The 25875-nt window shown below is 52.1% G+C and overlaps 1 protein-coding gene across 4 annotated transcripts; it reads left to right on the top strand.

The window, feature by feature from the left end:
* The first annotated feature begins 6323 nt into the window (after positions 1–6323).
* Positions 6324–25069, top strand: ELP6 (elongator acetyltransferase complex subunit 6). 4 transcript variants are annotated; one of them, XM_072854921.1, is made up of 8 exons: positions 6362–6476; positions 6920–6989; positions 7129–7182; positions 11401–11479; positions 19836–19966; positions 21994–22186; positions 23562–23708; positions 24270–25069. In XM_072854921.1, the coding sequence occupies exons 2-8, from the start codon at positions 6931–6933 to the stop codon at positions 24396–24398; spliced, it is 792 nt and encodes a 263-aa protein (XP_072711022.1). In that variant the 5' UTR covers positions 6362–6476; positions 6920–6930; the 3' UTR covers positions 24399–25069. The 4 variants fall into 4 exon arrangements, with proteins under 4 accessions (XP_072711020.1, XP_072711024.1, XP_072711022.1 ...); XM_072854919.1 differs by lacking the exons at positions 6920–6989; positions 7129–7182 and adding an exon at positions 12947–13017 and having other exon boundaries at positions 6324–6476; positions 24270–25039; XM_072854922.1 differs by lacking the exon at positions 7129–7182 and having other exon boundaries at positions 24270–25059.
* The last annotated feature ends 806 nt before the right edge of the window (positions 25070–25875 follow it).

Genomic DNA, 25875 nt, shown 5'->3' with positions numbered 1-25875 from the left:
CTCCTTTTGCTAGGTGCTACAAAAACGGAGCATGAAAATATGGTTCTTGCTTCAGAGAGCTCAGAATTTAACTGCAAGGCAAGAGACAGCAGATGGAGACAATCTGTTGGGTAGAAGAGTACAAAGAAACAGTGAGACAATACTGGCTGGCACGGCAGACAGTGGGGTTTTAGCACAAGACGAGCCAAACTTGCTGGGGTTTTGTGCAGACGTTGGAAAAGAAGAGCTTTCAGGAAGGATGTGGGAGAAGTTGAGGAGATTCTTCTGCAGCTTTAGAGCTCTAGCTCCTGCGTGGTGACCCAGGCCAGGGATACAGACACGGAACGGAGAAGTGGATCTCTGAAGCTGTCTGTATCATCCTCAGGCTGCTGGGAGTATGTTGTACGTGAGATCGGCAGAAATAGGAGAGGGCAGGAAAAAAGGAGCCGTGGGAGAGCTCTGTGAGCAAGAGTTGGGAGGACGAGAAGGAATTGCTGCAGAAGGGGTGATCGGAGAGGCAAGAAGAAAAGCAGGATGAGGCAAAATGAGGAAGAGAGTCAGAAGAGGGTAAAAAGTGTGAAGGATGAGGAGATGATGGCAGACGGGAAGAGCAGAGGATCTGGCAGAGAGCGGTGTCTTTAGAGAGCCAAACACCTGCATCTGGGAGAGGAGAAGGACAGCATTTTCTCTGCCTGCTTTGATCCCATTTTGCTTGCGGCCACGCTCAGGATCTCGGTGGTTCCCCGCTGAGACGACTTTGCTGCCGGATCCCCGCTGGTTTCAGCACGTTTCCTGGGGATTTTTCAGCCTCTGCTGGAAAAGGCCTGGAGACCCCTCATGGAGAGCCAGCTGGCATTTTGCTTCGAAATGGTAAAGCAAATTTTAAAGGCGACTTGAAAATTGAATCAAAACTCTTTTTTTTTTTTTCCCCCTTGCTTTATGAATGCAGTAAATTATTCTTCACAGCCATCGGCAATCAGCAAACAAACCATGGTGAATTGTAGCAAAGGATACTTAAGTTCCACATTAGCAGCAAGTGTATAAAGTGGGAATAACGAGGGACCGGAAAGAAATGCCAAGAGAGGGTGCAGAGTCATCATCGCCGAGGGTTTTGAAGAACAGGTTGGACAAAGACCTGTCAAGAAAGGTTTAAGTTGAGCTGCTTTTGCCTGGCGGCAGGTGTTGCTCTATCTACACGACCTCTCCGGGTGCCTCCAGTCTCATGCTCAATGATCCTGCGATGCTTCTGCTTTTTTCTCATCAGAAATGTCAGGCCTGCGCTTCCGTCCCTCTGCCAGAGTCGTTGCCTCTGCAAAACAGGTTTATGAGCTTCATCTTCACCGGGGGCTGACAGAATGGTGATTTTAATAATTTTCTCCTACATTGTAAATAGTTGCTACATACACAGAGGGATATATAAGTATATACGTATATAAAGAGGCAAAAAGTAAGATTTGAAAAGGGAAAGAATAAAAGTCATTGCCCTTCCTATCTCTTTTCTCTATTTACCTTGTATTTCTTCTGTCCCCATCATACCAGTCCCCCACAGAATCTTCCAGGATAACGAATACCCAGACGTGAGGCCAACCCCACCCTGAAGCGTGTATCTGGCTTCACGCAACCAGTGTAAGGAGAGGGTAAGCGAGGGAGACGTACGCACCGATGCTGTTCCGTGGTTTTTCTTTTGCAGGTGTCTTTTAAAGGCAGCTCAGGTCTCCCGGCTGTTTTACCGCGTCCTCAGGCATCTAAATTCATATTTATTTTCCCCGTCTCCTCCCTGGTGCTCTGACCCTACAGCCCAACCCAAACTATTCTAAGATTCTATGATCTGCGGCCTCGGGGAAATCACAGACTAGAGGCTTTGTAAATACCTGCGGGATTCCGTTTCATCAGCAACACTTTTCCCAACCGCTGCCAAGCTAAAGGAGACAGGAATGTGGAAGCCAACGCTCCTCGCTCCCCGGGTGCTACTTGGCTCTTTTACCCTCTGCGTTTCTGAGCCAGTCCCCAAGGAAGCTGGCGAGGTCCTGTGCTGGCCAGTGTCACATCTAACCCCCGCTTCCAGCGGGCACAGGGGAGATCTGCTAGCTGCCAAACGCGGGAAGAGTGGGTCCAAACACGACCACGGGCAACGATGTTTGATATCAGGAGTTGTACATAACCAGCTCTGGTGTTTGCTGCTCATTTGCAAAGCATAGACAAGCTGGGGAAAAAAAAAAAAAAAAAAGTCAGATGTCCGCATTGCTACCATGACCAAAAGAAACCAGTTTTCCCCGAGTTTTCCTACAGAAAAGAGCTGCTGTTAACAGCAGAGGGGTGAGGACCAAGGTTACGGCAGGGTGAGCGGAGAGACGTGTTTGAGGAACAGCGACAATGGCAGGAGCAGGCAGCAGCCGCCCCCGGAGAACAGCCCTGCCTCTCGCGCCGGGCTCCGGGCTCCCTTTTTCCACTGGCTGTCACAGGGAGGGACCCGCTGGCTTAGAAATTCTTTTCAAAGTCTGGCTCTTGCATTTCTTCAGAGAAATTCAGCACCTGGTTCAGCTCATCCATTATTCCTTCCAGCTGCTTTTTGCCATGTCAGGGCCCGAGCATTGAGCAGGCTGAATTTATCCCCCGAACACAAGCTGAGTTAAAGGGACAACTTGCCCATTTCTTTTCTTACCCGGCCATTGACTCAGCCCAACATCTGCTCTCTTATTAACCTTCTCTGGCCTCAAAGCACTAATGATCTTTTATGACTCAAAGCATTACTAAAGCATTTAGCATTATATCGGCAACAACGGAGTTGTTTGAAGACAAGAAAACCCTCCCGCTCTGGTACGCTCCTTTTGCTGTGGTGTAATTTGATTTGTGCATTAAAATCCAAAGGGACGGGAATATCCCGGATAGCTCCGCAATAAGTAACGCAGGCGTCTCTGTCGCCAGAAACGGATAATCAAAGGAGGTAAATCAAAGTGCCTTCTCCCTAAAAATCATTTTCCACATGCTCACATCAAGAAGCCTGGTGCTTTTAGTTAACCTTCCTTGCCATGCTCTTGGGAATTACCTCCAACGCTGCAAGATTAATTGTTTTGATTTGTTCGGTTGGTTTTTTTTTTCTACTCTTGGTCATGAATTGCTTTTTAGCCACTGGTCTGACATAGCAGAGGAGCTGAATTGTAAGCAGCATTGTTACCTATGGATGCCACATGGCTCCACTATGCAATACTTAGAAGGTTTGCTGCATTGTAAATACTGCAAATAAGCATGAAGCAGATGGGAGGGAAGGGGCAACAGTTTTAACAGCAAAATTCTCACTGCCTTCGCGCGGTAACAAGTCATGAAATGTGAGAAGGAATATATTAAGAAGGACAAGAGGTGTTTTGAGAGATGCAGCTGTACTTTGCACGCGGCTTCGGTCCCCTTCCCACTGCCAAGAGAAAGAGAGAGGATTTTACATTTCGTTTACAAGGCATTTAGGGTTCTGCGGCTCCTGAAGGAGCTGGAAGGAAAGCGCTACAGAGACAGAAATGTGACAGTGCAGACAAAAGGTGGTCTGAAAATGGCATATTTGCTAGCATACAACTGCAGCCCTACGGAGAGCTCCCAGGTAGGAACACCTCCAGGTTCTTCTCCATCTCTGAACTCCTTTTGCTGTTGCCTGTGTCGCAGAATGGGGCTCTGCAGACAAACCATGTGAACTAGGAGGCCAGGAGCCAGAGCCAGACTATTTCAAAGGGCGGCGAAGGAATTAAGGCTCTGGCTGCACCAACACAGAGCAGGGACTTAGCTGGTTACTGGACTCCCTGAGACCAGACCCAGGTTCCCAGCTCTGTGAAAGGGTAGGAAAACAAAAGCAAAGCGATTTGGACTTTTAAAGAAGCTTTCAGCTAAAGCTTTTACAGAAATGAAGCCATCAAAGGGTAGGAGAGGAAGTCCTTTCACAGCTAAGTAACTGGTTAAAAGACAGGAAGCAAAGGGCTGACACAAATGATCGGTTTCTGCAACCAAGAGAGATTACAGATGGGATATCTCAGGGTCTGGGCTGGGACCTGGCTCATCCAGCATATTCCTAAATACTCTGAAGAAGGGATGGAGAACGGGATGACAAATTTTACAGATAATACACATAGGAACACAGGAAATAAAGAGAGAAGAACGGTTGCAATGGCTCAGCCAAATAGCCATACAGCCCACCGTCTTTTCTACAAGTTGTCATAGCCAGAAGGCGAGGGAAGATCGAGCCCAAGGCAAGCACTGCGTGTGTTCCCACAGCTCTTCTCCCAGGCCCCAGTAATTTGCAGCTCAGGGACTTCCCGAGCCGGTGGTGCCCCTCAGGAGATCTCTCTCCTACGGACTTGTCCCCTTCTCCCATTGATTCACCCTCCTAAACCCAGAGAAACCCTCAGTAGTGATAATTTCTGGTTCTGAAGAGCCCCACGCTAAACTATGCAGGCATCTCCTCTGTCTTGCTCGATGCTTGATATTTATTAGCATCGTTTGATGCCCCCTAACGCTCACAGCGGACGAGAGAGTGCAAGGCTGGTGCATCTTCTCGCCAGGCCCCTAGGCACATTCAGGGCTCCAGCACGTCTCCTCTCAGCCGAGCAATCCTCGTCTACATTATGAAAATCAGAGGTTACAAAAGCTTAGATGGGGTAATGAAATGGGAAGTTGAATTCAGTGCCAAAAAAATGCACATTTGGGCACATGGGAAAACCCAGTGCTGTGGATTTTCGTGGTTACAGGCTGTCAATTTGCTGTTACTACTCAGCTGCTAGCTGGGAACCGCTGCGGCTCGTTCTTTGCGAGTGCCAAATTAACGCTCAGCAGCACTCAAATGTGCTAATAACGTAACAGGAAATATTAAGGGAATAATAGACCCCTCCCAAATATCCCACTGTCCCGTGGCATATTGTATCTGCCATATAAACCCAGGGACCCACAGCTGGCAAAGGGGAGTTGGGGGGCAGCTCTGGGCTGGGGACCAGGGCGGTGACCAGTGCCACCAAGTCCAGCTGGAGGCTGGTCACTGGTGGTTGGTACTGGGATCCAGTCCCATTTATCATCTTCATTAACGATCGGGATGGAGGGTCGTGCTGCCACCCAGGAGCCCTGGGCAGGCTGGAGAGATGGGCTGACAGGATCCTCATGGAGCTCAATCACGAGAAAGGCCAAGTCCTGCAGCATAGAATCATAGAATCATTAAGGTTGGAAAAGACCTCTAGGATCATCTAGTCCAGCCGTCAACCCAACACTTCCATGCCTACTAAACCATGTCCTGAAGTGCCACGTCTACATGTTTTTTGAAATCCTCCAGGGATGGTGACTCCACCGCCTCTCTGGGCAGCCTGGTCCAATGCTTGACCACCCTTTCAGTAAAGAAATTTTTCCTAATCTCCAATCTGAACCTCTCCTGACGCAACTTGAGGCCATTTCCTCTCGTCCTGTCAATTGTTAGTTGGGAGAAGAGACCAACCCCACCTCTCTACAGCCTCCTTTCAGACAGTTGTAGAGAGCTATGAGGTCTCCCCTCAGCCTCCTTTTCTCCAGGCTCAACAACCCCAGGTCCCTCAGCCGCTCCCCATCAGCCTTGTGCTCCAGACCCTTCCCCAGCTCCGTTGCCCTTCTCTAGACACGCTCCAGCCCCTCAATGTCTCTCTTGTGGTGAGGGGCCCAACACTGAACCCAGCATTCGAGGTGCGGCCTCACCAGTGCCGAGTATGGGGACACGATCACTGCCCTGCTCCTGCTGGCCACGCTATTGCTGATACAAGCCAGGATGCTGTTGGCCTTCTTGGCCACCTGGGCACACTGCTGGCTCATATTCAGGCGGCTGTCGACCAACACTCCCAGGTCCTTTTCCGCTGGGCAGCTTCCCAGCCACTCTTCCCCAAGCCTGTAGCGTTGCATGGGGTTGTTGTGACCCAAGTGCAGGACCCGGCACTGAGCCTTGTTGAACCTCGTACAGCTGGCCTCGGCCCATGGATCCAGCCTGTCCAGATCCCTCTGCAGAGCCTTCAAGAGCAGGATGACCCCAAAGCACTGGGAGGGGCTGGGGGCCGCCCAGCCGAAGCCCCCCCCGGCAGAGGAGGCCCTGGGGGCCTTGGCAGGCACCAGGGTGAGGGTGACCGGCGACGCTGCTCACCCCCCGGGCTGCCTGAGGGGGAGCATGGCCGGCGGGGGAGGCCTAGCCGCAGCGGCACCGACTGCCCGGGGCGGCGGGGCAGACGTCTCCAGAGACGTCCGGGACCCGTCCCGGGGCACGGGCTAGGGCAGGGCGAGCCCGGGCGACCGCAAGGCCCCGCCGGGCCCCTGAGGGAAGCGGGGAAGGGCGGGCTGAGGCGACCTCCCCCGCCCCTCCAGCAGGCGGCGCCGTTCGGCTCCGCTCGGCGCATGCGCGGGGCCGCACCGCCTCTCCCCACCCGGAAACCTCCGGGCCACCTCCGCGGCGGCCGCCCGCCATGTTCGCGGAGCTGAACGAGCTGCTGGACGCCTCCCCGCAGCGGCCGGAGACGGTGAGAGGGCGGCCGGGAGGGAGGGAGGGAGCGGGGCCGCCGCGGCGGCGGTGAGCGCCTGCGCGGGGCCTGCTGGGAGCTGTAGGCCCGGCAGCGCTGCCCGCCGGGAGCCGCGCGGTGCATGCTGGGAGGGGCGGGGCCTCCTGAGGCGATGGCGGCGGCCTCCGCCTCTCCCGGGGCGGTTAACGTTCTCCGGGCCCTTTCCTTCGCCCGGCCTTGGCTTCCTGCCGCCCCTCACGGCCGTGGCTCCGGTATCCGCCTCTGCGGAGGGGCCGGGCCCTGTCCCCGCCACCCCCGGCCCCTGGCGTGTCTGTGCGGGGTCGCGTGAATAACAGCAAAATTGGGGGTAAAACCCGCTACCCAGCGCTCCTCCGGGCCCTGTGGTGTATTCTAGAGGTTTCTCTTCCTTTAGGCCACTAAATTAATTTAGTTCATCCGTGCAGTTCTTGTGCTGATGAAATCACGCCGTAACGGAACACCCTCATCCTGTATAAGAGCCGTGAAGCGCTTCAGGTAAAAAGTTAATAAAATATGTGTGTGTTACACATTACTCCCATGTTTTTCCTGATAGATACCAGCTTAGATAACAAAGGTATATTTGGGGTGATGATTTATTTTGTAAGTCTGAGTTTCGCCCCTTCTCTCCTTACAGAGCTTACGGTGTGAGTAGGGCAGCTTTCTCCCAGGGCTGGAAAACGCCAGTGAGGTAATTCCTTGTCAGCCTGCCCAGAGCCGGGCAGGGCTGGTCTGCTGGGGAAGAAACACTGGGGAAAGGCCGAGGGAGCGCCGCTGGATAGAGGTCAGGCCCTGGAGGCTTGAAGCAAACCTGGTAGAGGTTGTTGGCTAAGGCTTGGTGGTAGCGGTGTCGCTCTCTGTAAAGGATAGACTGAAGTCATGAGCTGGTGATGTGCGCTCGCAGCCCAGAAAGCCAACCGTATCCTGGGTGCATCGCCCGCAGCGTGGCCAGCAGGTCCAGGGAGGGGATTCTGCCCCTCTGCTCCGCTCTGGTGAGACCCCCCCTGCAGTACTGCGTCCAGCTCGGGGGTCCTCAGCATGGGAAAGAACACGGAGCTGTTGGAGCGGGTCCAGAGGAGGCCACAAAAATGCTCAGAGGGGTGGAACACCTCTGCTGTGAGGACAGGCTGAGAGAGTTGGGGTTGTTCAGCCTGGAGAAGAGAAGGCTGTGGGGAGACCTTATAGCAGCCTGCCAGTACTTAAAGGGGGCGGGTAAGAAAGATGGGGACAGATTTTTTTGCAGGGCCTGTTGCAATAGGACAGGGGATAATTGAGTAAAAAAAAAAAAAAGAACAAGGGTTTTAAAGTAAAAGAGGGTAGATTCAGACTAGATATAAGGAAATTTTCTACAATAAGGGTGGTGAAACACTGGCCCAGGTTGCCCAGAGAGGTGGGAGATGCCCCATCCCTGGAAACATTCAAGGTCAGGTTGGACGGGGCTCTGAGCAACCTGATCCAGTTGGAGATGTCCCTGCTCATGGCAGGGGGTCGGACTGGATGACCTGGAAAGGTCCCTTCCAACCCAAACCTTTCCATGATTTTTTGATAAGCTGAGGCTGTGTAAATTCCCAAGTTCTTGTGGGTTGATGATTGGGTTTTTAACGCACGTGAAATGCTAAGGGAGGAGCCCTTGGTGGAGTTGGAGTGTTGGCAGAGCGGACCCCTGTGCTCTATGGTGGGTTTGATGGTGGAGCCATGGGACAAGCGGGGATGCTGTCAGCCGCAAGCCTGGTTTCGGAGGCAGGGGGCTCACCTTTCGGGGTGCTGCCTGGGGGCCTAACAGGACAGGGAAATCGGGGCGATTGAGTGAGGTCATGGGGAAGAACCATGGGCAAACCATACTGTGGTCTGACACTGCAGCCCTGTGAAACGGGGCTTGATGTAGGTAGGAAATTCTGCAGAGCAAAACCAAAAGGAGATTTGACCTGAAGATCCTGAGTTTTGGCTTGACAGCCCAGGCAGGACCCGACAGAGGAGCTGAACCGAAGGCTCCTCTGCGTGAGGAATTGCCTCGGATTTGTGTCGGCTCTTCCTCTCCCATCAGCCAGGGACTTGGACTTCCCGCCGCAAACTCCAGATTCCTCCTTGTCGAGGTGTCTGGCAGTAGTGTAGCACCAGTGTATGGCTGGCTGCAGAACGAGCGGTGTTCCCTGATGCCGAAGGTGGAAGATTGAGTTAATACACTGCGATGTGGACTAACCCAGTGGGAAATGATGAGTATGCTTGTTTTGCAAGTCCCTCTCTGCACCTCTGTGCCACCGATCGCTGCGCAGAGCCGTGCAGTCTGGAGCCAGGCTCTCCCCCTTGGGAGACACGGTCCTTGGGGTGTGCTGAGATATCTGGCCAAGGCTGGCTGGAAGTCGGTGTCCCGCTGTGCTTAAAAATCATCAGCCCTTTGCAAATCCCTTCTTCCCATCTCTGCCGTCCCGATTTCTGCATCTCCACGGTTGGTTTGTGCCATTTTCAAAGTGCTGACAAATGCCTTCACTGCAGGGCTGGTAGGTGGATGAAGCTGCCGTCTGTGTGGGTGTATCTGACATGTCACTGCTGAATGCTTGTGACACCCGCTGCTGCCCTGCCAAGGGATTTTGGCAGTTTCTAACAAGCAGCTGCAGCTTCTGCCTTGTAGCCTGCAGGTGGAAAGAGTGTGAAAGCAGAGTGTGGAGGGAATGGGCTGGGGCAGGCGGATGGAGAAGGTGCTACAAGAAGGCCTTGCCTTTGGAAGTGCTTCATCCCCAGCAGCGTCTTTCTGGGCAGGAGAAGGATGTGCAGAAGCGGGAAGAGAATCAGACTGTGCATCTGTGGTGGCAAATTGGGGGCCATGGGGTTTCTGCATGCCGGCAAACAAGGTCCTGGTGGTGGGGCCAGGACTTAACCTGCTCCTCAGCAGGAGAATTCCTCTTGTCTGGCAGCAAGGACAAGCCACCCAACCTCAGGACCTCCAGGGACCTGGTTTCTTCCAGCCAACTGTTAAACAATTTGATATATGTTATCTGTGGGGATGGATGCAAGAGGTGCATGGACCTGCATGAAGACAGCGTCACCACAGGGGTCTGCAGACCTTGGAAAGCCTTGCAGATTCCTGCTGGCTTTGCATGCCTTCCTCCTTGTGTTGACATGAGTGCTAGAACCCCGATTCCTATATTTGTGTCCTGTGCTCTGGAGTTGGTAAAGGCTTTGGGGCAGTTCTGTGGCCACAAGCAGGATGCTGGAGTTTCCAGAGCTGTTGCCTTCCTTCCTTCCACCAGCTGTGCTTTGGTGCAGCTGCTGCCTCTGGAGATGCACTGTTTGGACATTTCCACCCCTGGCTAGCTGGGCATCTAAGTGTCAGAAATGAAGAGTTTTGAGTGCTATCTAAGGAGCTGCAGTGTGACAGCGAAGCGAGGGTTGGCAGGATTGAAGAGTTGGTAACTGGAAGGTTTGAAAAAGCGAAGTAATGTATGCTCTGGATGATAACATCCTGCCGTGTTCTGCACAGCCTATGTGTGAGCAAAGGAGAGAGCCGTTTGAGAGCTGGCAGGCAAGGGAGGGGACTCGGGTGGCATTCAGCCTGCTGTTGCAGGGGGCCGTTGCGGGGAAGAGGGGGGTTGAAGGGGATGGAGTCGTGCAGAAGATAAAGTGCTGAACGTTTGAGCTTGTGCTGTTTGAACCCAGAGCTCCTCCAGGCTTTGCCATGCAGGATACATCTCAATGAGATGCTCACCAAGGTGGTGCCTCCTGTTGCTGTAGTGGCCACAGAGGCATAACCATTTTTTTGGGTGGGAAAGAGCTTTCTCTGGCTGAGGCAGAGCAGCACTTCTGTACCCTGGCTTCTGTCTTGCATTCGCTGCAGACGTGTTCAATATTTGCCGTTCCATTAGCACCGCTTTAGAACACATTTTAGGCATCGGGGAGTTAACTCTGATAGATGGCTTGTGAATTGCCTATGGGTAGATTGCTTGTTGCTGCAAAGGGCGCTTTTTTTTTCTTCTAATAGATTGAAAAAAATGCATTGATAAGTTCTTTGTGATTAAAAACAGCCCTTCTATGATTTGTATTGATTAAAGAAACATCTTGACTAAGGTTTTAATGGAAACAAATGCCTTGATGAGGCTGGTACTGATAACAAGCATGCACTGATGAACGGAATTAATTTCCTGCGTGATCAAAACAAGGTATATACTTTGTGCAGAAAGCTCTACTCCAGTACACATATTTTGATTATAAGGTTTTCTGCTCTCAACGTGTCATGTTTGAGGTAACAGGAACAGGGGGCAGGGAGGGCTGTTTGGGGACAGGAGTAGCAGCAGCTGTAGCAGGGCTGCCATTTTAAGCGCACAGGCGATGCTGGCCATGGCAGTGGGAGAAAGGACTGGGAACAGAGTGGGTGGCTGTTGTCCCCCTGCCATCTGTGTCACTTGGAGTAGAAAGAAGATGCCTGTGAATTGGAGGAGAGGGGGACAAAGCTGGGAGGTGGAAATTGCTCACAGCCACCCATGATGATGGCGTCCAGGACGAATACCTCTGTGCTCTGGATGTGCCGGCACTGGAAAGCGCAGTGGTGCTTGTCGGTGTCCTCTGCAGCAGCCGGGTGTTTCCATGTGAGGAGGCGGCTCTTGGTGGGCACAGCATGGGGGCCCAGCTGGGGTCTCAGTCTAGCGCAAGGGCTTTTAGCTGGTGGGCACGTCTTTCAGTAAGCAGTGAACTCGACATCTTCTGATGTGTCCCCATGGGCTGTGCCCGGAGGAAGCGCTGGCATCCCTTTGTAAACAGACGGGTGGCTGGAGTGCTGCTTGTCCACTTCTTTCTCTGACTAATACCTGCAGTGTTTCCCCTAGCCTGAGCAGATGTCTTGTCTACCAAGATGGAACCAGGAGCAGTGTGTGCCGTCATCTTTCTCTGTTAAGTTATTTTGCTGCTTCTTTTTCAGGGTAAATTCACGCTGCTGCGAGACACCAGAACAGATGGCAGCTTCCTGGTGCACCATTTCCTCTCCTTCTACCTCAGAGGTATGTCAGCAGCAGGACTCTCCAAGGCAAGGGTTTGCCTTTGCCTGCTCCTTGGAGGTTCCTTCAGCGTAAAGTGTTTCTGTGTGAGCAGAAGCTGGTTTTGCAGAGCATGAGGCATCCTCGGATTAGCGCAAAGCTTTGGGGTCAGGATTTATGGATCCCAGTCCTGACTTGTTCTTGGGACTTGCTCTTGGGAGCAAGGTACATCCCGTAATGTCTGTGCACCTTGTTTCATCATTTGTGCAGTGAACGTTGTAAATCACATGGGCGTCTGTCAGTGAGGTGTTGACTAATTTCTTCACTAGCTAGGTGGTTTATAATGTAATTAGAAATATCAGGAGCACCTAACAAATAGATAAGCTACTAGTGAGTAAAGAAACAAACAAAGAGCCTGGCAAGTTGCCTAATTGCTTTTCTCCTAACAGTTTAACCTGTGAGTAACCTACCACCCACTGCAGAGCGGGCGCTGGACTCGTGGGCTCCTCCAGCCTTTCTGCTGGCAAAGCAGCCAGCCCAGCAAATCTGATACCTATCAGACTTGAAACTTAGCTCAGAGTGCTGTGCAGGTGGCGGGGCTCTGCCCGAGTCCCCGCACGGCTCTGCTAACGTGCTGACCTGCAGCACTGTCCTGGGAGTTCCTGCCTGGAGCTGCCTGTCTGCCTGGGAAAAGTCTCACCGTCCCTTGTGGTTAGGAAGCCCTGTGGGATTATGATTGCATCTCAAGGCAGGTGTGCTTGCTGTCACCCTTGCACGTCCACCGCGGGACCTGGGTGCCGGTGTACTCTGTGTCTGTAGCACCCCCATGTTGTCCAAGTACCCGCTTGGTGCTCAAAACCTTTGGGAGCTCCCGAGGAGTCAGTGAAGGCTCAGCTGGGGCCACTGACTTGTTCCACTTGAAATCCATGTCCTGCTCTCTGGCAGGGAGAAATGAATACACTGATTTTGTTCATACCCAAACCGTGAGACCAGGTTGTCACATGCTGGGTTTTCCAAAATCACATTTCAGCGAGGTGTTTTTGTCAAAATTGCTTGCTGTGTGTGTTTTTCCAGTCAAGGTCACTTGCCCTTTGAGAGCCAAAACGGGGATTTTTGGCACGTCAGTGGTTTCAGTAGTTTGTGTCACGGTCGGCCGTTGGCCTCCTTGCAGTAGTACCAGCAAACAGTGCCAGGAGATCCCAGGGCAGGGTGGCATGAGACAGAAAAGGGGCCTCCTACTTTTTTTATGTCATCTTTTTCTTGTTCTTTCCCTTTCTTTTTAAGCGGACAACATTTTTCCCTAATGTGGAAATCCTATAGAAAGGTGAAAATTGAAAGCCCAGCTGCGAACAAGTGAGCGGCTGCCTAGACCTGTCTCACTTCAAGGCCTTTCCGGACAGATTTGTAGCCTGGCTGCTGTGATTTATGTGCTTTGATAATGGCAGCTTGCAAAATTGAAATAATAATGTGTCTTTTTGTCTTCTCACTCAGCTGGCTGTAAGGTTTGCTTTGTGGCCCTGCTCCAGTCCTTCAGTCACTATAACATCGTAGCACAGAAGCTGGTAAGTCTCTCGGTGTAGGTTAACAATTACAGGTCCAGGTAGTTTCTGTTGGGTGGAAAGGAATGAGAACGGGGAACAGGAATTGCATGTGAGCACATGTTTCCAGATCTTGACAGGGACAGTCAGGATTGGTGCTCCTGCGGCAGGGGATGGAGAGCACTTCTTGCTGGAGAAGGGATGTGATACAGGGCAAAAACCTGGCTACGAGGCTCACTGCAAGGGCCCCACCGGGCTCTGCCCTGGAGAGGGCAAAGAGCTGAACGGCTGCTTGCTTTCTTTGTGCTTAGAAATGTTTTCTGGAGATCAGCATTCCCCAGACAGGCCCAGACTGGTAGATGTAGTTTCATTAGTGCTCTGGGGAGAAAAGTCCTGTGGTGCCTGTGTCCCTATGGGCTCTCTGTACACCTGCAGGATGCACTGGCTGTTTGGCACAGGAGGTCCTGAGGTGACTTTGTCTTCTGTCCTATGGTTATGTTGTGATGAAGTGCTTTGGGTTGAACCGTCTGTAGATTCAGAAGGACACCTGTATGCCTCTTTTGGCCTCTGGGCCAAGCCATCAGTTTGAGGCGTCGAGAGGAGCCACAAGCGCTGAGTCTGTTCTCGTGGATTTCCTTCCCGTGGTGAGTCAGGCAAGGATTATGTGTACCTTGAAACGAGGAAACAGAGAAACAAAGTAGGCAGGGTCATTCCCAGTGTCAGCAAATCAGTCTGAGCTCTGGCTTTAAACCGCATCTCTTGGTTGTTGAAGTCCAGGTGACCTCCCAGGGCCGAAGGGATGAGGGCTTGTGTTGGTCCTCCCTCTGGTTCTGCTGGAAATCCCAGCAGTGCTGCTGCTTCTTACAAAGACTTTCAGGTGTTGAAGAATCAGGTATTGCAATAACTGTGTATTCCCCACTGTGAATGTGGGTTGAGTTTCAGTGCTTGCTGAACAACTGTATTTTATTTAGTACTCAGTTTTTACCTTTTAAAAGGAGATCAGTGGTCTGAGAGCTCAGACCTAAGTTAAATAAAATGGACTGAGCAAATGAAGCATTTCCATGTGGAGCTTTAACTCTGTCAGATACTCAACAGGCGATTCCCCTGCAGAGCAAATTTCCCACTGCTGAGCAAACCAGCCTCTGTGAGCACTGAATAGTTCTGGCCTTCGTGTTGTGGAGAGGAGGAAATCTTGGGCGGAACTTGCTAAGTGGGACAGGAAATGGGGCATGGCAACCGGTGTAGGTAGGACATTCAGCTGTTACATGTGGGATCCTTGCCCGCTCTAAAAGCAGAATCGTGTTTGTTGGTGTGTTTCCTAATGTGGTGAAATTTCCCGGTGCGCAGCTTGTGCCTGTGCTTTTAATAGGTGCTGTTGTCATCTCCCTCGTGGGGGAGTCTGAGAAGGCAGAGAACATGAGGATTAGCTGGAGCACACGTGCAATGCAAATCGAAATGATTTGCTGTCTGATGCTTCAACAGAAAGGTTACTGACGTGAAGGGAGGTGATAAGAAGAACAGCACAGTTTGCCCAGGGGAGTTCAGAGAAGCGATTACATTTGCCCGCAGCGGTGAGCTGTCCCTGTCCCGTTGGTTTCAAGTCTGAGTCAGTCTTACATTATAACTTCACAGGTGCTGGTGTGGTCGGTTGTTGTGAATTCTTCCTAAGCTCTGAGGAGCTGGAGGTCATAACATCAGTTATTTATATCTGTCTGAGTTTCCATAAGATCCTGTCTTTGCTTTAAGCCTTCTTTGCCTTAATGAATACATCAGGCTCAGTAAAGGTGGTTTTTGGCAGGGTAGTTCCACTCTTAGACTTGCTTAAGAATTTTCTGCTGTAGATCTCTACTGGAGACCGGCTGGGATGTCATTTACATGGCTGCAGCAAACCCTGATTTCGGGCAGTACCCTGAGCTGTGTCATGCTGCAGTTAGGTGAGCTGCATGCTCCACCAAATGACCGGCCGCTCCCTTCCCATCTCCTCTTCCTTGGTGGTGAGCTCAAGACCAGCTGCCTGGCTCTCTGTGTTGGCCGGAAGAGTTGCAGGGGGTCACGCTGTAGTTCCTCCGGGAACTGCTTGGAAGAATCTGGCCCGTGGGCAGCCACCTGCGTTATGTTATCCCATCCACAGGTTAAATCTCCCATGCATAATTGTTCCTGGCAGAAGATAATGCACTTACGAAAGACTGCAGTTGGAAGAGCTTCATAACTTAGTGATACTCCTGTTTCTGCTGGGAACAGAGTGGTCCAAGGCCTGGGAGGGAGGGTCCTCGAGCCAGGGTCGTGTTATACAGTCTACACAGTGATGTTTTGTGGATGTGGTCCTTGTAGCACCTGATGTATGGTGATATACTGAATATTTATACATAGTTGAAGCAATGTTTATCTTCCGTACTGCTTCCCCACAGTGTTGCCAGGTCTTACCAGTCCAGAACTAGTTCCTTATGTGTTAGCTAAATGCAGTGATGTATTTTTACTTGCAGGAAAAAGCTTCCCTGGGTTTTTGTGCCTGTGCTGGCTCTGCAATACTGGCTTCATGCTTTTCCTTTTCTGCAAATCCCGCTCTTTTCATGAGGATCTGCACTTAATTTTAAGGGACAGTTAATGTTATTTGTCACGACCTTGTAGAGAATGTGCTGGGCCGTAGCAAGACTAACGGCACCAGGGCAGCTTGCCAGATTGGTGTTCCCACCCTCATTTGTACAATGTTTGTTTTGTTTTAAAGGAAAAACATCTTTGTTCCCATTTGGTCTCCCTCTTGCCTGCTCCCCTGTCCCCTGCCACAGTGCTGAGATCACAGACCACAGGACATCGCCTGGTCACCTCTGCTCTCCCCTGCAGGTAGTTGTACTGGAGAAGAGACCTTGGCCGGTTGCCTGATCACAGATCATCGCACTTTGTACCACGGCTGCGTTCGCTGTTTGAGTTAATGACCGCTGCCTCGCACGCTCCATTACTAGTTCTTTCCTGCAAATATTTTGCTTTCCCTTATGAAATGGCCAGCGACGAGCGGTGGTTCTGGTTTGAAGGGATGTCACTGCTGGCAGGCCGGTTGGCCGCCACGCTGCCCGGCTGGCAGCATCCCGGATGGACGAGAACAATTGTGCTCTGATGTGGAGCTCGCAGCCCCAGTCACACCGAGCTGCTGTTTCAGAAGCGTTTCTGGGCTTGATCGATAAATGACAGATTGCCAGAGATAATGTCTATGTGCTCCCGGTGATAATGGAGCGCAGTGCTGTGAGATAATTAAAGCTTTCAGGGCTGGCAATGCATGCTGTTTGGGTGCTCTGCAGCACGGTGGCTCTGCAGCAGGGACGTGTGTAGTGTCTGTGGCAGTCAGGCAGGTGCCGTTGGCCATTTTGAGCACTTTTCCCACCGTTTCCAAGCTGTCCTGATGCTTTCTGTGCTGCTTCCAGAGGTTACATCAGGCAGGCTGCTAGCTGGGAGACAAGCAGAGGTTTGCTGTGGCAGATGACTGCAGTGGGGTGAGTCCAGGTCTCCATCCAATGCTGTCTCTCTAGAACCTGGTTCTCCAGCTGGAAAATGAGACTGGGCTTGCTGGGTCCACCCAGGAATGTCATGGCATGGAGGGGATGGAATTCCTGGTCTGACCCACAAGTGCACTGCCCCTGCCTGCTGCCTTCTTGTGCTGTGGCCCTTCTCTCTGTCATCCAGGCAGGCCCTGGTGTAACAGCACTAAGCTGGTGGGTGTTTTAAAGAGGGGACACTGTTTTCTTGCTGATCTGAAGTATAGAGAGTTTGTGTGTGCAGGAAGAAACGGTTGAAGCAAAGTTAAAATCAGTTTCTGAATTACTGACGTTAATAATGAATTTAGCCATTGCTGTAGCGAAACATTTCAGCAAGTGCTGAGACCTGTGGACTCCAAAAATTCACCAGAGGATGAGGTTTGTGAGACTGCCGTGCAACCCAGCCCTCCTTTATGGCGCGTCAGGTATTTGCCAGCCGTTCCCAGCTCCTGGCCTGCCACATAAAGGTTCTTCTGTCCTTGGCTAGAAGTTTTTCCATGGTGTGTGCTTGCAGTTGCCCAAGAGGCTTCCCTTAGTGCTCCATTCCTGCCCTGCTTTCTGGCATGGTTTTAGTGAGCAAATATCACCTGCAAAAGCTGAATCTCTCTGCCTGCAGCCCACATCAGCCTCTGCTGGGCTCAGGGCTGGTGGGAGATGTGGCAGGGAGAGCGAAGGGCCCCATGCTCTCTAAGAGTCTTGTTCATGGGAATTACTGTTGCTGGCTTGCTTGGGAGAAGGGGAAAAGAGAGGAGACAATGTGGATTAGATGAGGCAAGAGTCTGCTGCAACACTTGTTGGTTAATGCTGTTTATTGAGAGGGTACTTGAAAACAAAAGGAGTATGTCCAAAAGTGCTGGCTGGTGCCTTGCCTGAGGCTCTCCTTCCCAGAGTTTGCGTGGCAGGTGGGACCGATTTCTTCCCAGAAGCACGTGTGGAAGACCAGGAAAAAGAAGGGCAAGCTGAGGGCTGATTTAAAAACTGGATCTGAGGTGGGCATGTGTCAGATGGCCTTTTCCCCAGAGCAGCCTCTGCTAGTCAAGGAGGCTTGTATCCCCTGGCCATGATGGAAGACGTTGCTCCCGATCCATCGTTTTCTAATTGCCGTAGACAGCGTTTTCTGGCAGCAGCCCTGATGAATGGATCTCTCCCCCTCGCATTTCAGCTGGGAGGAAAAGAGTGGAAATCTGTCTTTCCTCTCATTACCACTGAACGTGTGGCAACCGATAAGCCTTACAGGAGCTCAGGGTTAATCTTTCCGGAAAGGACCTCTTCCTTATCTACCCAGACCTTCTCTCTGGAGGTCCTCGTGTGGAAATGCTACGCTCACAAAGCCACTGGGCCCTGGTAGGGATTGTCTCATTGATCAGATGCTTAAGATGTGGCTTTACAATCTTTTTATTTTTAATAAATAGAAGAGAAGGGGGGTGTGAAATGTTGGCACTTAAATTTTTGTGTCAGAGTAATGGGAAGGTTGAGCAGGTGAAAAGAGAGGGTAGAAAGCGGGAGGCAGAAGTGGACACATTGCTTTGCTGCATCTCCCTCTCATGTGTGAGCAGAGAGAGCGCGGTGGCTCTCGGGGTGTCGTGAGGACTGGGAAATGCTTGGAAAACCTCCAAGGTCTTTCAAAAAGAAGGTGTTGGGACAGTGCCAAGCACAGTGCTCTGTTCAGTGCTCGAGGTCCTGGGGGAAGAGCTGCTACGAGCCTTCCCCTTGCTGGGCAACTCAAACGGACTCTGTGCTCAAGTGTCCTGCAGCTCCCAGCACAATTGTTTAGGAAATAAGTAAAAATCTGTATTTTCTGTGATGCTTAAAAAGTTCCTGGTCAAAAGCACCAGTGCTGCTGGTGTGTGCCTCTTCCAGCGTTCAGGCAGAAGCCAGTCCCGGCTTAAGGTAAAGGCTCCTGCTCCTGCCCTAGGACTTGCCTCTGTTCCTGACCCGTCCTGCTCAGCCACCCTCTTTGGAGGGTGCAAAATCTTGCAGCATCCCGAAGGGATGTCTTCTCTCGGGGGATACGGGAACTGCTTTCTCAGGATCCTTGTTTCTGGTTCCTGGCCTCTGGCTCACCAGTTCTGTCTGTCAAGCAATACTGCATTGAGCTAAACCTTCCTGAACTTTGTAAACCATCTATCTCACCATCTTGTCCACCTATCTGCTGCGTTGCACAACAGCCCTATTTCCAGGTTGCCAAGACACTGCCGAGACACCGTGAATCTTGGCGTTAATGCTCCTTGGTTCCATTTTGAGAAATTACAGTCCCGTTGTGAAATGTGGGAAGCAACCCACACTGGAGAGCCAAGCAAATTCGCATTTCTTTCTGCTGGGAAATGCACAGTTTGGCTGAGGTTTGAAGGTAGTGTGCATGAGATATCTTTGTATGATCGTGTCAGTAACAGGTACTACATTTTCTCCTGAAAGGTGGACTGATGCAGTTACCAGTAAGCTGAGGAGCTATAGAATGGCTGGCGAAAGTAACCCTTGCTGAAGAAAGAAAGGAGGATGAGACAGGAGTTCATAAACTAGATCTCCAACTGGGGTCTTCTGCATGTCTGCTGCAACTCTGCCAGGGCTTTCTCCATTGGGGCTGGACGTGCCCAGCATGTGGCTCTCGAGGTCGGCCTCATTGTGAAGCAGGGCTGAGAGCTGGAAATCTCTGCTTGAGTTTGAGTCATGGCCCCAGGCAGTTTGTCATGGTCTCTCCTCCTTCTTCCAAGGCAAGTCAGGGCTGAGGCTGCTTCCTGTGGGAGCCCTGGCCACGCTGCTCTGTCCCAGGCATTGTGCAAGCGTCAGGGTGCCCAGCCCACGGCATTCTCCTGATCTGGGCCGTGCCTCGCTCAGGTGCATGGGTTGTGCTGGGGAGTCATTGTTGCCACAGCGATGACTTGGAGATAGTGAAAACCAAAGGCTTTCGCCACCCAAGAAGGGAGGGTGAGGGAATTGCTCACAGCAGGGTCCTTGGGGAAGCCTGGAGAAGCCTGTACCCGTCCTCTCTCTGCCTCTGGATAAGAAGGTGTTTTTCTCCCATGCAACGATGCTGCTGTCTTCCCAGGAGCAATTCCAGGATGTTTGAGCCCCAAATCACAGTGCTTTTTTTTTTTTTTCTTCTCCTCTTGGCAAAATACAGGAGAGTGAATGTGTCCACCAGTGTGTGTAACAGAACCGCCTGTTTCACCCCCTGTGCGGGAGTCACTGAGACATTGACTTTATTAGCACATTTAGATAAGACTTGATAAAAATGGGCTGTCGATCCGCTTCGCTCTGTTTGCACCATTCCTCCAAAGCTGTTTGCTCTGCAACATAATGTTTTCCTCTCTCAAGGGAGTCAGTCTGACAGCTGCCAAAGAACGGGGACAACTTGTCTTCTTGGAAGGCCTCAAGTCCTGCCTTGACCTCTTGTTTGGAGAGGAGGAGGAGCAGTCAGGACAGCCCAGTCCTCTTCAGTTTATAAGGTAAACCTGACCAGTTGGTGGTTCTGCTGGGGCTCAGCAGGGCTCCCCGCACAGAGCGTTTTTCTTCCTCGTGTCTCCTGCCACTGCAGCCAACACTGAGAGCAGCAGTGAGGTCCACGGCTGAGACCTGGCTCCCTTTGGGCTTTCCTCCGGGCCCCAAGGACTCGGTAGCTGTGCGTTACACCCGGACACCTAAGTGAAGGGAAATGCCAGCGCTGTGCGCATTGCTGTGCTTGTCCTGCCCTGTCTCTCCCGGCTGCTCAGAGGGGGATTCTGTCCCCCTTCCCCAGCATTTTGGGGCAATTTCTGCCCCCATCCTCATTGCCAAGCATGTTATAGGTCTAGAGAAAATTTATTTCAGCACTCAACAGGTTTGTGTCAAATAAAACTCCATCCAAACAGTTTTGTCCTTTTTTTAATTATTCTGAGTTTTATTCTCATCCAAGAGAACAGTGCTGCTTTAACTATGCTGGCTTTTGTTTTTATTCCCACTTCACTTTCTCCATATCCCTGATGATTTGATAAGCCCCCTTTAAGTACTGGAAGGCCGCAATAAGGTCTCCCCGCAGCCTTCTCTTCTCCAGGCTGAACAGCCCCAGCTCTCTCAGCCTGTCCTCACAGCAGAGGTGTTCCATCCCTCTGAGCATTTTTGTGGCCTCCTCTGGACCCGCTCCAACAGCTCCGTGTCCTTCCTGTGCTGAGGACCCCCGAGCTGGATGTAGCACTGCAGGGGGGGTCTCACCAGAGCGGAGCAGAGGGGCAGAATCCCCTCCCTGGACCTGCCGGCCACGCTGCAGGCGATGCACCCAGGATACGGTTGGCTTTCTGGGCTGCGAGCGCACAGTGCTGGGTCATGTCCAGCTTTTCGTCCACCAGTACCCCCCAGTCCCTCTGCGCAGGGCTGCTCTCAATCCCTTCATCCCCAGCCTGTATCAATACTGGGGGTTGCCCCTAACCACATGCAGGACCCTGCACTTGGCCTTGTTGAACCTCATGAGGTTCACACGGGCCCACTTCTCCAGCTTGTCCAGTGCTTGATCCTGCCGCACTCCATCAACACCCACTTACCTGGACCTGAAGGGCTGCACGGTCCCACCGGACGGGGGTCTGCGGGGTTTCAGTGCCTGCCCTGGGTCTCACCAAAGGCCCATTTACACCAGCATGAGTCTGAAACAGCGGAGAGCCGGGAGCATACAGCAACAGGGCAAGTGCATGTCCGTCCTTGCTCAGAGGCTGCCTGACCCAGAGGTGGTATCTTCCAATTTAACAGCCCTCAGTGGATTTTTTCTATCAAATCGTTGGGGACATGGAGAAAGTGAAGCGGGGATAAAAACAAAAGCCAACATGGTTAAAGCAGCACTGTTCTCTTGGATGAGAATAAAACTCAGAATAATAAAGAAAAAGGAACAAAACTGCTCGGATGGAGTTTTATTTGACACAAACCTGTTGAGTGCTGAAATAAATTTTCTCTAGACCTATAATGTACTTGGCAATAGCACCTTACAAGAAAGATGGGGACAGACTTTTTAGCGGGGCCTGTTGCAATAGGACAAGGGGGAATGGTTTTAAACTGAAAGAGAGGAGATTTAGACTAGATCTAAGGAAGAAATTTTTTACACCGAGGGTGGTGAAACTCTGGCCCAGGTTGCCCAGAGAGGTGGGAGATGCCCCATCCCTGGAAACATTCAAGGTCAGGTTGGACGGGGCTCTGAGCAACCTGATCCAGTTGAAGATGTCCCCGCTCATGGCAGGGGGTTGGACTGGGTGACCTGGAAAGGTCCCTTCCCACCCAAACCTTTCTATGATTCTGTGATCCCTGGAGCAGGGCACGAGGGTTTCACTGCACACAGGCGAGTGAAGGAGCTGCGACTGTAGGGAAGTGTAGGACCTGGTGACTGTCACAGCAGTGGGGACAGCAGGGATGGCGCAGGCTGGCGTTCCCTGTGTTGGGTCAGTGGGCAAGGAGAGGGATGAACAACGCGTGCATGGGCCAAGCCCCTTGAGACCTCCTTCTTCTTCTCTTCCAGCGAGAGCGCTTCTGACCTCAAAGCCTTGTTTGACTTTGTCCGGACATCCCTGACTCCCGCCGGCAATGACTCCTGGAAGGGCCCTGTGCTGCTGGTGGACGACCTCAGCGTCCTGCTCAGCCTGGGTGCCACGCCGGTGGCGGTGCTGGACTTCATCCACTACTGCAGAGTCGCGGTGTGCTCCCAGCTGAAGGTACTGCTCCTTCTGCATGCAGTGGTCCTGTACGCTATGTGTACAAAAGAGCCTCTGGAGGAAAGCTTGGCTTTCTTTTCTTTTTCCACCTGTGCACAGTGAGGTTTTGGAAGGCTTTGGCTGTCCAGGAAATTCAAATCATTGCTCTAGGGTCACTCTCAGGGAGTTGTGTTAGTCCTGGAGTACCTGCGTAGGGTCCTTTGCAACTGGTTTCCCAGGAGGTGCTGCCCAGAGAAGGGCGCTCTCTGTCCCTGACGTGTGAGCAGGGATTCGAGGTGTAGAATATTGTTTCTTAGAGCTCCTGGCTCTCCAGAGATCTCTACTGACACCTACATTTGTGTGCGTGTGGGAGGGCGGGGAAGGAAATGGGTTATGAAGGTAGCGAGGGGCTGACAAGTCTCGCAGGGGACAGAGATGAAGGTCCACTTGGAGGGCACAGGAGTCTGCTTCCACCAATCTCCAGTGTTGCTGTGTGTCGCACCGGCTGGTTTCTGAGGGTGTGTGACGACGCAGCACTTCTACAAAGATCTCCCCAGCAATGTGCTAACTTGTGAGAGCATCGCAGCCAAAAATCGTTACAGTCACATCCATCCTTTGCTATTTACGTTGCAGGGTCCCCCGCCCTGGCCACTTCTCTCTCTGCTTCAGTGCGAAGTAAAGTAGATGGTTGTCAGGTTTTGTTATCCTGCACTTTGTGTGGTGCCAGGGTGTTTGTGCTGTAAATGCTGACAGGGGATGTTCTGCTTGCTGAGAATGTTTACTTCCAGAACAGCTAAAAAAGACGGTAAATCGTGCTAACGTGTTTCTATTTCTGTCTAAGATGTTCTGAAGCTTTAAAGTACATTTTAATTGATTGGGAATTTCATGTTATTTTAAGTCCTTGGTGACCCGCATGGGCTGAGGCAGAGGCTCTTGGGATGTATTTTTAACAGAGCTGGTGTTGTGTTGGGGAGCTCTTTGCTTCTTGCGGGAGCTATGAAGGTTCGAGCATCACAGCTCTGACTGCGGCCGTTCGGCCACGTCTTTATTTAGCTGTTCTGAATTAATTCAGAGAGTTGCTATTTGTGTGGCCTGACAGACTGGTTTAACTAGACAGCTGTCTTGTAACAAAGGCTTGATGTATTTTTAGGCTGCATATTACGTATACATGTGTGTGTGTATGCATATACAATATATATACTGCAAGCTGTTTCAGAGATGTATATAAGTATCTGCTGTTTATTTTCCCAGTGGACTGTAGCTCAGAACCAGCTGCTGTGCTGGGCGATGTCTAAGTAGCTTAGTTAGCAGGGCATTTGTGCAAGCTCCCCTTCCTTACCCCGAGCAGATTAGGAATCAGCCAGGGGTTCACCGCTGCCTGGTGCTCTCGTTCCAGGGGAACATCGTGGTGCTGGTTCACAGCAACGAGGATTCAGAAGACGAGGAAAACGAACTGGTTGTGAACTCCCTCTGTCATCACAGTGACCTGATCCTGTGGGTAGAGGGGCTGGTGACCGGCTTCTGCAAGGACGTTCACGGGCAGGTAATGCACGGGAGAGCACGGAGAGGCAGCACGTGTTAATGTCACATACAACACTGCCTGCAGGCCCAAGGGTAGGCGAGACGTGCTCCATCTGCCCCGCGGGAGATGGCCCAGGACCAGCCTGCTCTGCAGCATGGCTGGGACTCCACTTCTGCGGGGATATTCAGGGACATCCTGCTACCTGGGGACTCCCCCATTGCTGGAAGCTGGAAAGGGTTTATACAGCAGCTACAGTGCAGGCTGTCTCCCGCCCCAAGATGATAGCAAAGAAAAATATCTAGTTCCTGGGAAGCTTCCCCAAACTATCCTGTCGGTGGATCTCAGCCTGGTTTGTAGTGATCTCTCCTGGGCTGGGAGAGCAGCCGGGTCGCTGGGGCCTGGTTACGGCGTGGTCTCTCATCAGGGGCTGCCACCAAAGGGACTGGTTACAGGCAGCTGGGTGATGTTTTTTTTTCTCAGTGATCCCCCTTCCCTGCAGGCCAGCAAGAGGCGGGCAGGGGGTGTGGATGCTGTGACTGGGGCAGCCAAAGGGATGACATTCCTGTTCTTTTCCGTTTGTAGATTAAAATAATTAGGAGATTGTCCTTGGAGCTGATGGCGGAGCAGGATCGCGTCCAGATCTACCAGTATAAGATCCAGGACAAGAACGTCACCTTTTTTGCTAGAGGGCTGTCGGCCGCAGTCCTGTGATGCCACGATACCATGCAGCGTTGTGAGAGCAACACGGAGCAAAGCCAGGGAGGCTGGTATCCCTAGACTGGACGTGCCACCAAACCAGCCTGGCTGTGTCACCAGCACCTTCCAGGAGCAGCGCAGCAAACTGACCCAGGAGGGAAGCTTAAACGCATGTTGAACTGCATGCCAGCGAAGGGATTAGCGTGCCCGGAGCCTGCTGTATCCCTTTGTCCTCCCACCCTGTTCCCAAGGTATGCAGGCCAAGAGGAAGAGCAAAAACTTGCAAGAACGGCCCTTAGAGCGTGTAAATACAAGCAGGGGGGTGCCCCAAGGGCTGGGCGTACCTCACCTTCTCCAGTGTGTTATGGCATGGCAGTGCCAGGCACTGCTGCATGGAGGGATCACCCCACCCTCCCGCTGGCGTTTAACGAGATGACACAGAGCGGGTGGAGGCAGGGATGGTCTGGCAGCATGTCGCAATTACCTGTCTCCCAGCTCTGGCACAGCAGAGATTTGCTCAACTCCCAGCTTCCACATAATTAAAAAATCTATAGCTACGTGTCTAGTCCCTCACCTTGCTGCTGTAAGACCTACAGGCTGCCTTGCTTGCTTGATTCCTTGCTTTGTTTTGTTACTTTCCCTCTTTTTCATGTGAAACCCCTGTGCCCGTGCGTGGCTGTTTAGCGTGCGGCTTCCCAAGCTCGTCCTTGGCTTTGGGTGACAGGGTGACGGACGGACAGATGCTTGTACACAAGCCTCTGTTGTGCTGCTGCCTCCCGATCACAAATCATTACTAGCAGTTATATGACCTGCCTGTACTGAAGCATTATTGGGGGCTAATAATCACTAATTTTAAGTAGATATGGGTACAGTCATTAAGTAACCATGGATCTCTGTACGGGAACCGCTCCCCACAGGCTCCTTTGGCAGAGGGAGAGAAATGGGCATCTCCCGAGCCTGGGTGAGGAGATGGTTTTGGGTCCCCCTCCCTCCCCATGGATGCGAGGGCAGTCCCGGGAGCAGAGCTTGGACCTGGAGGTCTCCTGGTAGATGCTCCGGCTGTAGTGGGAGATCAATAACATCCCGCGCGCTTGTGAGAGACAAGAGCGACCTGCCAGGTCCTTTGCAGCTCCAGAGCCGAGGTAACAACTCTGGCAGTGGGAGGTGTTCCTGCTTTTTCCATGCAGAAATGCTGCATGGCTCAGTGACCCATCCTGCCGCGGGTTTGGGAATGGTCCCTTTTGGCTTGAGTTTGGGGAGCCCTGGCACGCTTGGAGGCTATGGCTGCTTATCGATAGCAGCCCAGGGAGACTGGGCAGGCTCTGGGGATTGTTGCGAGTGCCGAGGACCTCAGGAGGGGGAACGAGGTCCCGCGTGTGCTATGGGATCACTCGACCCTGCTATATCGGAACATAACCCGTGGGTCTCTCTGTGCTGCCAAGGACAGCGCTGAGTTGTGTCTCCAGCCCAGCCATGCTCAGCAACCTCCCAT

This window comes from Ciconia boyciana, chromosome 2 (assembly GCF_034638445.1).
Source record: "Ciconia boyciana chromosome 2, ASM3463844v1, whole genome shotgun sequence".
NCBI classification, from domain to species: Eukaryota; Metazoa; Chordata; class Aves; order Ciconiiformes; family Ciconiidae; genus Ciconia; species Ciconia boyciana.
Note: the sequence above shows the minus strand (reverse complement) of the source record. Positions and strands in the feature narration are given on the sequence as shown.